This window comes from Medicago sativa, chromosome 6 (assembly GCF_051527215.1).
Source record: "Medicago sativa cultivar Bolivia chromosome 6, Bolivia_mono, whole genome shotgun sequence".
Classification (NCBI taxonomy): Eukaryota; Viridiplantae; Streptophyta; class Magnoliopsida; order Fabales; family Fabaceae; genus Medicago; species Medicago sativa.
This window is the reverse complement of record NC_140754.1, coordinates 78,767,807-78,783,089: the sequence shown is the minus strand read 5'-3', so window position 1 is coordinate 78,783,089 and position 15,283 is coordinate 78,767,807. Positions and strand designations below refer to the sequence as shown.

The 15,283-nt window shown below is 35.9% G+C and overlaps 2 protein-coding genes across 2 annotated transcripts; both read left to right on the top strand.

The window, feature by feature from the left end:
- Positions 1–4,747: 4,747 nt before the first annotated feature.
- LOC146917092 (uncharacterized) lies at positions 4,748–6,223 on the top strand. The gene has a single exon (XM_085721819.1). It carries the CDS (start codon positions 4,748–4,750, stop codon positions 6,221–6,223), a length of 1,476 nt encoding a protein of 491 aa, XP_085577945.1.
- Positions 6,224–10,700: 4,477 nt separating this feature from the next.
- Positions 10,701–13,719, top strand: LOC146917091 (albumin-2-like). Its single transcript, XM_085721818.1, has 2 exons — positions 10,701–10,799; positions 13,273–13,719. The coding sequence occupies exons 1-2, from the start codon at positions 10,701–10,703 to the stop codon at positions 13,717–13,719; spliced, it is 546 nt and encodes a 181-aa protein (XP_085577944.1).
- Positions 13,720–15,283: the final 1,564 nt, after the last annotated feature.

Below are 15,283 nucleotides of genomic sequence, written 5' to 3'. Positions count from 1 at the left end.
CAAGATATTTTACCAGAGTCCTCACATCCCAAAAAAAAAGTGAAAATAGATTCAAGGGAAGTAATGATACCTGGAGGAGCCTTGAAAAAGGAAAGGAAGTAGACCGGGAGAGAAGACAGAACAGACTTCAGATGGCCTAAACAGCCACCCATAGATAAATTACGACTCTTCCATTCAGATAATCAAGAAACGACCCTCTCAAAGCGTCCTACCTTATAACCAGAGAAAAGATCAGCATTGGTTATAGCATTCATCATGGCATTAAGGCCCTCCGCCCCAATTCAGAAAAGAAACAGAGATAGGGGATTGCCTTGGCGAAGACCGCGTTCAAAATTGAACTCATTTGTTGACATTGAAGACATATCATCTTACGTTATTCTTAGCATGTTTTTCAGTTATTTTCCGTAGGATTTAGCAGCAAAAAGGAGCATTGTTAGAATAATTGCATATGATTTCGATACTTTTGTAATGTTTTCTATATTTGAGTCTGTAATTCTAGTTTTCCCGAGAAATGTAAAGATTTAGGATAACAAGAAAGAAGATTCAAGAGGCCTCAGAAGACTTACAAATGGTAGGAATTATGTTCCCAAAGTTTCGAGGAAAGTTATTTGAAGATGAAGACCTAAAAACGACGGAAAATTAGGGATTGGGCCCAGGAAACAGATGCCATGAGCCTAGGGCATGAAATTCACATCTCATGTGCCTATTGCATCCACCATGCGCCTAGGGCATGCAATGTGATGCACTCACATGCGCCTAGGGCATCTGGAATGTGCCTCGTGCATGCAAAAATGTGGGGCGCAACTGTCTTTTCCTGCTTCCGTGTTGGGTAAAGACCACACTTTTAGCCCAAACCCAAGTAGAAACTCTCACTATAGATATCAGCCTTCCTCATTCAGAAATTCTATTTCATAACTGTGGTAGTTCAAGAGGAAGACAACTTTGGAGCTTCGGGAGAGTTTCTATCTTCTTCTTGATTTTCTAGGGTATGTTTTTATCTTTAGTAATTTGTTTTTAGTTACCATGTGTAACTAAATCTTTTTAGGTTAGAATTCTAAGATGAACCTCTGTTTATTTTTGTTAATGTCGTTTATATTTTATTTATTTTTTATTCGCTATTAAGTTTTATTAGGAAATAGTTTATTTCTGTGATAGGTGCAGACCATGATTTCGGGTGTCAATCCATTAATTGGTTTTGAACCTTCAATCGTTGGACTTTTCAATCTTTATTCGTGGGAAGGGAAAAGATGAATTAAAACCCTTTTTCAAAGACTTTGGATCCGGGGGTTGGTTTCGATAGAGGAAGGTGTTAAGCACCTCTAAAGACCACGGTACTCCGTGGGAACCTCTTTCCTAACTTTATTTTGTGCTAGATTATTTTTATTTGAAAATTATTGTCTAAAACTTAAGTGAAAGAATGGAGGGAGAAGAAGTATGTTTTGTTGTTTTTTATTTGATTTGGAAGGAATGAAATCCTTTGCCTACATACCCTTAAAGAAAAGGGATCAAAACCCAATGTAGTTCGTTCTCAAAATATTTTTTGTGGGTTAGGTTGATTTTAATTTGTTTTAAAAATGGTTTTAAGAAGGGTTGCGAGACCTCAAGGTATAGAAGAATAAAATGGTGTGAAGTTGGTCAATTTTAATTAAGAAATTTAGTCTAAGTTCAATTAAGATTCATTAGAAATTTGATTAAGAAAATAAAAGGAAAACAACTTGGATTTGGATCCAAGGTTTATTAAGAAAATATTTTGACTTTTTGTTTATTTGATTTTTTTTTGAGATAAAAATATTTTTCTAAACTAACGGTAAGCTAGCGTAAGGACGTGAAAAATAAAGCGGGCGTAAAGCGGTAAATAAAGTGGTATGGTGTCGGTGCAAGTGTCGGTGTGTGCAATTACTACGCTATTACATTCCTTCCTAGATGCATTCTAAGGCAAGTAATAAAATGTGCAAAAGTAAATTACATCAATTCCCTAATTATACACACTAAAAAAAATTAAAGATAAATTGCGAGAATTAAAAAAATGCATGAGATTATACTGAAGATGATGCAAAAATAAAGCATACCAAAATATTAGATCATGAACCAACAAGGTTTAGAAGAACATCACATACGAAAACAAATATCAACTAAAATGCATGACATTAGGCATATAAAGAAAAATACATGGAAGGCAAGTTTTGAAAACAAATATTAAAGCAACATTAACCAAAAGATGCATGTTATGCAAGTTAAAATCTATAAAAATGCATGAAACCGAATTAAAATATCATATGAGTTTTAAGAATGCATGAGATATAGTTAAAATTTTCTTTAACTAAACCTAAGTACTAAAAAACATGTATGATATTAAAACAAGAGAGTGTATGAAAACAAAATTAAGAAATACATATGCATGATAATAGATTTAAATAAGTTGCTAAAAAGTTATGAAAATACCAATGCATGATAATTATCATGCATTGGTATTTCTTAATTTTGTTTTCATACACTCTCTTGTTTTAATATCATACATGTTTTTTAGTACTTAGGTTTAGTTAAAGAAAATTTTAACTATATCTCATGCATTCTTAAAACTCATATGATATTTTAATTCGGTTTCATGCATTTTTATAGATTTTAACTTGCATAACATGCATCTTTTGGTTAATGTTGCTTTAATATTTGTTTTCAAAACTTGCCTTCCATGTATTTTTCTTTATATGCCTAATGTCATGCATTTTAGTTGATATTTGTTTTCGTATGTGATGTTCTTCTAAACCTTGTTGGTTCATGATCTAATATTTTGGTATGCTATATTTTTGCATCATCTTCAGTATAATCTCATGCATTTTTTTAATTCTCGCAATTTATCTTTAATTTATTTTAGTGTGTATAATTAGGGAATTGATGTAATTTATTTTTGCGCATTTTATTTCTTGCCTTAGAATGCATCTAGGAAGGAATGTAATAGCGTAGTAATTGCACACACCGACACTTGCATCGACACCATACCACTTTATTTATCGCTTTACGCCCGCTTTATTTTTCACGTCGTTACGCTAGCTTACCGTTAGTTTAGAAAAATCTTTTTATCTAAAAAAAAAATCAAATAAACAAAAAGTCAAAATATTTTCTTAATAAACCTTGGATCCAAATCCAAGTTGTTTTCCTTTTATTTTCTTAATCAAATTTCTAATGAATCTTAATTGAACTTAGACTAAATTTCTTAATTAAAATTGACCAACTTCACACCATTTTATTCTTCTATACCTTGAGGTCTCGCAACCCTTCTTAAAACCATTTTCAAAACAAATTAAAATCAACCTAACCCACAAAATATTTTGAGAACGAACTACATTGGGTTTTGATCCCTTTTCTTTAAGGGTATGTAGGCAAAGGATTTCATTCCTTCCAAATCAAATAAAAAACAACAAAACATACTTCTTCTCCCTCCATTCTTTCACTTAAGTTTTAGACAATAATTTTCAAATAAAAATAATCTAGCACAAGATAAAGTTAGGAAAGAGGTTCCCACGGAGTACCGTGGTCTTCAGAGGTGCTTAACACCTTCCTCTATCGAAACCAACCCCCGGATCCAAAGTCTTTGAAAAAGGGTTTTAATTCATCTTTTCCCTTCCCACGAATAAAGATCGAAAAGTCCAACGATTGAAGGTTCAAAACCAATTAATGGATTGACACCCGAAAATCATGTTCTACAAATTGGCGACTCCGCTGGGGACTTAAATCCTACGCGGGTTAAACCGACCTTTCTTCCTTTATTTTTGTGCTTTATTATTTGTTTATGTTTTGTAAATATTTACTTTGTTACGTGAGTGGTGAGATAAACTCTATACCCGGGCTTGAGTGAAACATAAGATAGGAGTGGTAGACTCATAGTGCCATACCGAGAGTATTCTCGTGTCTTGACACACGTGAGATAACCACGCTTAGCGGAGGAGCTTGAAGTGATATATGTCGGCGGGTGTTGTCACGCTTAGACTCTATTGCTTTTAAGTTTCCGTTGAACGCTAAGGACCTTTAGTAACCCTTAACCCATCTTGGCCTTTTTAGGACGTAGTGCGGGTGGCTAACCGGGTGTTGTCTCGGTATTAGACAACTCGCGATGCTACACTCGAACTAGACTTTCCTACGAACGATGTTGGACCGAGTGTTGTCTCGGTATCCGATAAAGTTCTGTGGCGGTTGTAATTCGGGAACCTTGGTAGAACCCTTGTTACTTGTGCAAATGGAAACCATAGCTCTCACCAAATGGCGTTGTGTACCCTAAACTCCAACTTTGTGGAACTTATCCTCATCATGCTTTCCATGCATAATCATGCATACATGCATCCATTCATAAATACTTTTTTCCATCAAATGTTGAAGGACTTAGCCACGTTTTCTGTAAACATCAAAGGTATGGACCTTGTAAGAATGAACACCAAGCAATACAATTTCAAAAAAAATCTTAACTAAGCTTTTGCTTTTGTTAATGAACTTTGTCCTTGGTTTCGTTCTTACCTCTTGAAAAAAGAACCGATTGCGATATCTTTACAATTTTCAAATGAAACCATGTTCCTCTACAATGTTTACAAATTAGCTTCGATAAGTTCTTCAAAAAAAAAAAATTGTACATTTTTGCATAAACATATCATGCATCATTTTGCATCCATAGTTTCTAGTTTATGTCTCATATTGTGTCTTCTCCATAAAAGGTCAATCCAACTGTCTGCTCGTATCTACAACACTCAGGCAAATCAGAATGGAGGGTCTTGAACAAGAGAACCACAAGCTCCGTGATGAGGTGACAGCCCTCCGGGCTGAAAATGAGATTTTGAGGAACTTAGTATCTTTGATGACGGTTGCACAGAGTCAGTCATCGTCTCTTCCTATCGGCAGCACTCTAGCTCACACGGCTACTTCCACTAGCCCGATTTCAACAGTGTTTATTAGTACTTCTCAACATTCTATGCTGGAAGGTTATCTTTGGAGTACACCTTTAAGTTCTGGTGAAGTATTCCGTCCCGATGTCTCTAAGGTTCAAGCTCCTTTTGTGCAACAATCAGGCCCTTTGATCCCTCAAGTTGTTATGACCTACTCAGCTCCTTTGATTCATACTACTCAGCGGAACCATGAACCCATCTATCACTCAGGAAATGTGGTCGCATACAACCAGGTAGAAGAACTGAGAGAAAAGTTTGATAGAATGCAGTTGGAATTGAAAGCTCTCCGTGGGGAAGAACTGTTCGGGGAAAGTGCTTATGATCTCTGCTTGGTACTAAATGTCGTGATGCCACCCAAATTCAAGGTCCCTGATTTTGAGAAGTACAAAGGGAATACTTGCCCTAAGGACCATTTGACGATGTACGCCAGAAAGATGTCCCCACAAGTCGACAATGATAAGCTTCTTATTCACTGTTTCCAAGATAGCCTGACTGGTGCCGCTTTGAAGTGGTACACGGGCCTAAGCCGTGCTGATATCAAAACTTTCAAAGATTTGGGCAATGCTTTCGTCCAACGATACAACTACAACTTGCACTTGGACCCAGATAGAGATGAACTGCGGGCTATGACCCAGAATGATAATGAATCCTTCAAAGCATATGCCCAATGGTGGAGAGATTTTGCCGCTCAAGTCCGTCCATCTCTAAATGAGAAAGTGTTGACCAACATTTTCCTGAATATTCTGGACCAGTTCTATTATGAGTATATGGTTGCAAGTCCACTCAGGAACTTCAAAGAAATGATGACCACCGGTATGCTTGTTGAAGAAGGGGTCCGCGAAGGACGTTTGGTTAAAAAAGGTGTTCCCACTGATGTTTCAGAGGAGGAAGACCAGGAAATGAGTGTAGTGGAAAGTCAGCCTCAACACCAGTATCTGGCTTATCACCCTGTTGCCGCTGTTATGCCTATCATGAATGCTGGCCAAAATTCGGGTTATCAACCCCAGTTTCAACCATATCAACAGCAGTATCAGCAACAGCCTAGACAACAGACTCCAAGAACTAAATTTAATCCAATTCCAATGAAATATGCGGAGCTGTTTCCCGATTTGCTTAAGAGGAACCTTGTCCAAACTAAACCACCTTCTCCAATGCCTAAAAAGTTGCCACCACAGTTTAGAGCTGATCTCTCATGTGACTTCCATCAAGGGGCGTTAGGTCATGACATTGAGCACTGTTACGCTTTCAAGAATGCAGTCCAAGATTTATTTGAAGCCGATCTCCTGCCTTTCTAAGTTTGGATTCTGACATGCAAGTTAATCCGCTATCGGATCTTGGTATCTAATGTTGATACATGGAAGGTTTAGCTGCATTTGGGTCATTGCTGATGTTTATTTTTACTACTCATTTGTTCAATCAATATGCTTGTTTGTTGTTTTATGTTTTTCAAAAAAATCCTTTCGTCCCACCCGAGACGGGAGTGAACTTGTTTAGGGTTTTTTTGCTTTATGTATTTTCATCATTAATTAAAAGGTCGCTTTGATCCCGACTTTGTTTTTATTTTGTGCTTTTTCTGGAAAAATGGTAATACAAAAAACCAAAAAATTCTTTTTCTTTAATCATTTCCATATATCTGCATAACCATAATGTTTATATCAATAATCAAATCATGCATTAATAAACCCGTTGAACACTTTAACCCTGTACTCTCTCTCGACTTTTAGTTCCTTATGTCTGAGGCTGAAAAAGGGAAGATGAAAGTTTCCCAATGAGATTATTGCCTACTGGGGCATCTTGTCCGCCGAAGCTGCAAATATCAAGAAAGATCGTCCAGAAGAGGATTTTCATGTACAAAGACTAGCATGAGATGCTACCATCTGCCTTACAGGGATATCGTACTTCAAATGCACATTTTAACAGGGGCAACCCCCCCACCATCCCTCAGTATACAATATAAAGGCAGTGCCCCACATGGAGATCAAAGTTCCATCAACGGAAGTTCCAATGAAAGCTAAGCTTGATTGAGTTTAAAAGTGTTACTGCCATGTGCCATGGACAGTTATATCAAAAGGATAAATCAAGTATTCGACAAAGAAGGTTTGTCCCCGTGAATATCAAGAAAGTGGCTCTATGCTCAAAAATATGTTACCTGATTCCAGGGGCAAATGGATGCCAAATTACAAAAAATGGTGACAAACTTGTATGTCCTGTGAATGCCAATGCAGTCAAGAAATACTTTGTCAAAATGAAAAGCTCGATAAGTCGCAAACCTAAAAAGGCGGCTTAGGCAAAAAGAGCGTCTCGATGGACTGAAAACCCGAAAGGGCGATCCATGCAAAAGTTAGAGACATGTAAAAAAAAGGCTCGATAAGTCGCAAACCTAAAAAGGCGGCTTAGGCAAAAAAGAGCGTCTCGATGGATTGAAAACCCGAAAGGGCGGTCCATGCAAAAGTTAGAGACATAAAAAAAAAGTGAAAAATGATAAAAAAAAAAATGAATGTTTATCCTGATAGTTTGAAACCCGCAAGGGCGACCTATGCAAAAATTAAGGATTGTGACAAAGTAGCTGCATCTGGTCGGACATGACTCACTTGGGGAATTTCAGCCGTCAAAGGACCTCCGATTTATGGCAAGGTAACTGCATCAATTCAGATATGATTCATCTGGGGTATCTTAACTGTCAAAGGACCTCTGATATGTAGCACCTGCAAATCAAAGACTCGGAACAGAGGAATCCAAAGTTGTTAGAGAGCATAGCGGTTATTGTGTTCAATGTACCTTTTCCAATATAATTACCATTTTCCAAACTTTTTTTAAATCCGTGGAACCACGCCTTTGGCAGGTCATCACTCCTTTACATCTAATTTGAGCCCGTGCCCATTTATTTGAAATTCTCATTTATTCTGTTTGTATACTTTTCTTCTATTTTTGATGTGAATACTTAAAGCAAAAATTTTAAAACTTTTTTAATGTCTCTTGAATAGCATAAACAACAGGTACATCTTCTTTGAACTTATGAGTAGTAGAAACATACATCAACATTCGTCTCAATGACAGTTAAACTCTGCAGGGTAAGCATGACCAAAAGCTGTGAGATGACCTCTGTCAAAAAAAAAAAGGAAAAAGGAAAAAAAGAAAAAAGAATACAAAAAAAAAAAGAGCTCGCTAAGTCGAAAACCCGAAAGGGCGGCTTAGGCAAAAATGAGCGTCCCGGTGGATTGAAAACCCGAAAGGGCGGTCCAGGCAAAAATTAGGGGCATACAAAAAAAAAGTATATTTCCGGTGGATTAAAAACCCGAAAGGGCGATCCAGGCAAAAGTTAGGGATTTTAAAAAAAAATATATATACAAAAGAGACAGAGGCATCACAGTTCAAGTGGGACAAATGGAAAGAATGCACTTTGTGCTCGCTTACAAATGGCGACTTCTTGCCGGCGGTTTGATGAATGACGACTTCTGCCTGTGGTTTGATAATGGCGTCTTCTGCCTGTGGTTTGATGAATGGCGACTTCTGCATGTGGTTTGATGAATGACGACTTCTGTCTGTGTTTGGTTAATGGTGTCTTTTGCATGTAGTTTGATAAATGGGCTTCTTTCCCCTTCAAGTGGTTTGATTATTGGGCTTTATCCCATCAATGGTTTGATTATAGGGCTTTACCCCATCAATGTTTTGTTTGAAGAGATTTACCCAGTCAGTGGGCTTTACCCCGACAGTGTTTGACTCATCTTCAGTAATGTTATCCCCATTGAAGATTGCAAAGTATTTGTACTGCGATGTCGGTCCAGTTCCTATTCTACCTGCCCAATCTTGTCTCACCAGTCTTCCAATTATATTATCATTTAAATCTCATACATATTCATACATGCATTCATTCATTCATTCATGCATATAGTACGCATACAAATATCATTTTATACATGGTTGCATTATCACCCAGTGTCTTATTTCAATTGTATCTCACAAAGGTGTCATCCCCTGCTTTTTCAGAAAACGAGATGTCAGCCAGTTTTTACCTTCACAAAGGTGTCATCCCCTGCTTTGTCAGAAAACGAGATGTCAACCAATTTTTACTTTCACAAAAGTGTCATCCCCTGCTTTGTCAGAAAACGAGATGTCAGCCAGTTTTTACCTTCACAAAGGTGTCATCCCCTGCTTTGTCAGATAACGAGATATCACCCAATCTTTTTCTTGTCAGAAGTGTCGTTTCCTGTTTTGTCAGATAACAAGATGTCACTCAATCGTTATCATCAAGTGTTTCATTCCCCGCTTGGTCGGAAGACGGAATGTCAAGTTTTTTATTCCCTGGTTTGTCGGATTACGGAATATCAAGTGTTTCATTCCCCGCTTGGTCGGAAGACGGAATGTCAAGTGTTTCATTTCCCGCTTGGTCGGAAGACGGAATGTCAAGATTTTTATTCCCCGGTTTGTCGGATTACGGAATATCAAGTGTTTCATTCCCCGCTTGGTCGGAAGACGAAATGTCAAGATTTTTATTCCCCGGTTTGTCGGATTACGGAATGTCAAGATTTTTATTCCCCGGTTTGTCGGATTACGGAATATCAAGTGTTTCATTCCCCGCTTGGTCGGATTACGGAATATCAAGTGTTTCATTCCCCGTTTGGTCGGAAGACGGAATGTCAGTTTTTATCTTCTCAAGTGTTATCCCAGTGTCTGCTCAGCTTTATTTCATGTATTCGTCTTTACCACGGTAGTTGGTAATAGATAAGCTTTATCTTCTGTATTTTCGTCTTTACCACGACAGTTGGTAATAGACAAGCTTTATCTTCTGTATTTTCGTCATTAATAGACAAGTTTTATCTTCCGCATGTTCGTCTTTACCACGGTAGTTGGTTATAGAAAGCTTTTTTCCTCCCCAGTGAACCTATCAGTTTATCCCCAGTCAGTTTATCTTCGTCGTCTTTGCATTCATACTTGCATCACAAAGCATCCATATCATTCATAATCATTGCATTCTCAGTATTTCAACTGGTCAAAATTGGTGTACTTAATATTTAAGTCTCTTCGATCCGTTGATTTAAAATTCATTTTTTAAATCCCCGTGACGAAGAAACTTAAATAGGGGCATCTGTCATACCCCAAATTTTGACCAGTTAAAGTTTTTTCCGCTTTTTAAATCGATCAATTTGTTTTTATTCGTATTTATAGTCAGTTGAATATTTCTATTCGTATTTTAGCTCGTTAAAATATTTTTAGTCTTATTTTAAATAGTCAAACATTTTTATTCGTATTCTAGTTGGTTAAAACATTTTTTATTCAAGCAGTTAAATATTTTATCTTTTTTTGGGGAATGGATCCTCTCCTGTTAAAATTCCTCCTGTTTTCTCCTGTGGAACAATCTCACCCCTCCATTCCCTTTTAATGGCAGATCAACGGCTTACAACAAAACCAATTAAAATCAACACAAATTCTGTCTATTTCTTTTCCCTCTTTCTTCCCTCACGTGACTCTTTCTGTAAAAAATCATAACCATGTCATCTTCAACAACAACAAAATCAGTTGTTTCAAGCAATTCTCAAGACATGATCTGAATTAGTGTTTCCAAGCAATTGTAACTATCTCCAAACATGTAAGTCTAAAATAAAAATGATAATCAACTAATCAGAACTAGGTTAATCAATTTATTTCAACCCTGCCAGAGACAAGTAAATATGAAATTCATAATCAACCCAACCATTTTGCATCAAGTAAATTCAAAATTAGGTTAATTAGAACAACAAGAAATGGAAAGCATTTGTCAAAAAAAGAAAAGAAATGGAAAGCAACCTTAAACAACATCAGAAAATATACAGAGAATGTGAGAAGGAAGGAAGAGTGAAAACAGAGAAGGATGGTGGAACAACACCACCGATGGTGCACCAAAAAAAGATCCCCCGCTGCTTCAGTAGTAAAAATGGGTTTGTGAAGAAGGGGATGTGAGGAATGTTCATCAGTTTTTGTTTGTTGGGAAAAAATTCAGCAGATTTAATTGGTTTTATTGTAAGTCGTTGATCTGCCATTAAAAAGGAATGGAGGGTTAAGATTGCTCCACAGGAGAATACAGGAGGAATTTTAACGGGAGAGGATCCATTCCCCTTTTTTTGTAATTTGTTTAGTTAGAACTTTTCTAGTCACATTTTAAGCAGTTACTTTTCTTAATCGCAATTTAAGTTCGTAATTTTTATCTTATTTAGTTGTTATTTTTTTATTTATTTTATTATTTATTTTATTATTTAGTTTTATTGTTTAATTTATTTATTTTAATTCTCCTCTTTAGTTAATTGGTCCTTTTAGTCATTTTGTCCTCAAGGTTCTTGCTGCCCAAGTCAGGGGCACTTTGGTCCAGTGAAATTTCATTTTACCCTAATTGGTCACTATATATAGTACTGTTCCAATCATTGGAAGGGGACTGCACTGAATTTATGACAAACACATCTGAAAAGCTGCAGCCAAAATCTTTGGATCAAGAGCACAATTTCTTTCCGATTTCTCAAGAACACGTAAAAACCAATTTTCGCGAAATGTAATTTTCACACCTCAACAACTCCACCATTCATTCCAATTGGTCCTATACCAACACACAAAAACTCTCAATAACAAATTCTCAGCCACGCATACGAACGGATCGATCATTCAACAACAATTCGGTTTTCAGTTTGGATTGGTTCGGTTTTCATTGTTTTTCAAAAAAGAAACCGAACCAAATTAATCGGTTTGGTTCGTTTTGGATTGGTTCGGTTGATCAGTTTATTTAAAAATACAATTAAAAAAAATCATATTCTCACAAAATATTTCATAGATCTTTGTGTAATTGTATTTCATATTTTGTTTTTTCATGTTCTCTATTTTTCAAACAACTTTTTATAACTAACCTTACTTTATATTTCGTACATATGATCCAAGATTCATTCATCCATCATTTTTGAAAAACAACTTCATCAAACTCAAATATTTCAATCATTCATGATCCATACATGCATCATTCATCAACAAACACAAAAATTCCAAAAGAACATCCTAAAATTAAAACATAGTCAAAATAACAAATCCATGCAAACTGAAATTAAAACATCCTGAAATTTAAACATCATGAAATTATGGTCGCCATGAAATTAAATAAAAACATCCAAACTAAATCAATCAAATTCCAACGTGAATCGTCAACTGATGAGATGAGAAGAAGATGAGAAAGTGAATGGATTAAAAAGTATTTTATGTTTAATTTTAGGCCTAACCAAAAGTTTGTGTAAGGTAGAATAATATTCGTAAAATAAGGAGTGTGGTTATCATCGGATTGGTTCATCGGTTTCACGGATCTCAAAATGAAAAACCATGAACCAAACCAAATTAGATCGGTTTCAATTGGTTCGGATCGGTTTCAAACCGAACCAAACAAGGTCGGATATTTTTTCGGTTTGGTTCGGTTTGGACTTTCGGTTTCGTTGATTTTGTCCGAACCACTTACACCCCTAGACCCGACTATATAAATGGGTTAGACTGGCCCAGCCCATTTATAATTGGGCCGCAAATTCTAGAGTCCGGCTGCTCAGCCGTTTATGTTGTATTTTTAAAATTTATTCACTTTTTTTTTTAAGTATTAGTTACCCACCACTATTTTTTTGCTAAAATGTAACAATTAAACTCTAGATTATTCCTTCAATTAAATCAAATTAATAATTTATAAACTTTAAAATTTTAAAACTTTAAGCTAAATTCATTCATATTTATTAAGTTTAATATTTGAATTATTTTTTTATTAATAAATTTTAAATTAGTTGATAATTTTTTTAAAAAATATATTGTTGTTTTAACAAAAATCAAATGAAATATCGATAATGGGCCGGCCGAAGCCCGATGTGCCAGGCCGGCCCGACCCCACTTTTGTATGGGCCAAATGGACATGAGCGAAAAAAGCCCAGGTGCATTTTTGAGCTAGTTTTTTAGGCCAGGCCAAGCCCAAAATATGGGCTAATAGATCGGCCCATTAGCCCGCCCATTTTTGACATCTCTACACACAACTATGAAATCCTAGGTTCAAATGCAGGCATAGGTGTCCAGTCCAATAATACCAGCATTTTCAATTGCGTTAGGCCTTATGGACGGTCTTCACTATAAAATTGAATCAAACCAAGCATGACCGTAAATAATGTCACAATTATCAAGATTTTCCCCAGTGTCAATTTAGGCGGACTAATTTAGCTTCTTCAAAAAAAAAATGTCACAATTATCAACATAGTTTTTTTTTTAAAATAATATATTTTTTAATGTGCAAATCACGCTATATTTTTAATTCTAATTCCAAACAAACATTACATGTTTCAAGTTTTTATTTTTCCGTGCTTCATAGGCCAGAATAGACTATTCTCCACATGATTCAACAAAGACCAAGTTACTTTTAGGTCCGATTCCAATCACCGGCATGTTTCCTAGTCTCAAGGGAACGGAGTTTGAAGATGGAATAGAATGTGCCATTAGGTACATCGATAAATCTGCTTTCTTATTCAAAGGAGATTATTATGCACGTATAAACTATCACTCCAAGAGTCTTATAACTGATGGCTACGCCTACACTTGCACTCGTTATCCATGTTTCCATGGTACTGTCTTTAAGATCAATGGAATTGATGCAGCTTTTGCTTCTCACATTGAGAATGAATATTACTTTTTCAAAGGAAGAGACTTTGTACTTATCAGGCATGGACCAAAAGACTATAATCGTGGATTTATGGTTAATGGTAGAATTGGGAAAATCATTTTAGAATGGCCTGCTCTTGGTGGCATATTAGAATTTTGATGTAAGGTCGTGTGGTTGGTAATAAGTATTGCAGGCTCCTGGCTGTTTACACACACATATATACCTTGTGATTGTTTTCAGCACATCATCAATGTAAGATATATTTTCATGGTTGCTTGGTTCCATTTGTGCAACGTTCCACAAATCGAGTGTTAACTCGCCGAGTTTACCGAGTTTACGTTTTTAGGTACCAAAATCGTGTTAACTCGGAGGTAAACTCGATTTCTAGTAAACTCGGAATGTTTGACGAGTTTGACTCGAGTTAACTCGGTCAAACTCGGTAAACTCGTGCAAACTCGTATAAACTCGACCGAGTTTACGTCTAAAAAAAATTTAAGAAAAATTGGGCCATTTTTTGATCCATTTCATTTCAAAGCCCAATTCCTTTTCTTCAAGCCCAAAAAATGAATAGTTTCCTTTCCGTAACATGTTGTATGACTTCCTGAAATAAAACGTTTCTTTTTCTTTCTTCTCTGAGCTCTCAAACCATGAACAGGGGAGCACATACCAGTTAGGGTTATAGTGGTGGATGGAAAACTATTCTGATTCCGACGCCGGTGATTGCAACACCGGTGGTGGAACTTATAATTTTGCAAGTTTATTTTGTATTTTAATGTTTAGTTGAACATAATGCTTTATTATGGTGGTTGAAAACCTTTATAATTTAGTCATATTTTGCACTATTGGACTATTTACAATATTATATTAGTTTACATATGTCATGTAAATAATAAATTTTATTTAATTTTAATTTTAGGTAAACTCGTATGAGTTCTCGAGTCGAGTTTACGAGTCGAGTTTACCTAGGCAAAACGAGTTGAGCTAAACTCTCGAATTGTAAAACCTTACTTTTGTGAATGTAATGTAACAAATATGTGACTGCATCTATTTTCTATTCAATGAAATCACTTTTCTCGTATGAGTTAATTGATAACCTAGACGACCTTACTTGTATGGAAAGTAAAGCTTTAAAAGTAAGTTAAAAAGGAAGAATGATGCGAAGACAAGTAAAATAAATTGCATCGAAAGTATTTGGTCGATATTATGTAAGAGTGATGCAGAAATATACATCAAGTGAGGAATCTATGCAGCACAAGTGAGTTTCTGGAAATAAATCTTATAATGGTATTACTAAATTTTTCCATAAAAAATGACAGCATGAAGTTGACAACAAGGCGGAGTAAACAAAGTCCATTGGTCGATAGAAATTAACGGTTTAACAAAATAACTGTCACGAACGTGCTCTATCACTTAAATCATTCATTTTGTTTCCTGTATATATAAGCAGTTTAGACTATGTAGAACAGGTCGGATACTTATGTTCTTAAGCCTACTCATAAACTAAATATGTCTTTTATTTTCTTTAAGGTTCAACATTTTACATTTCAAATTTTTTATTTTTGAACGGCAAATATTATTCTCTGTCGAATATATGCAAGACGCACAACCACTCGCGGAAAAAGAGAAAAACAAAATACAATAGGCACCGAAATAGACGGAACACCTAAATCCAAACCAACCAACCCTTAATAAAAACGCAAAACCAAAATAATGAGGTCGAAAT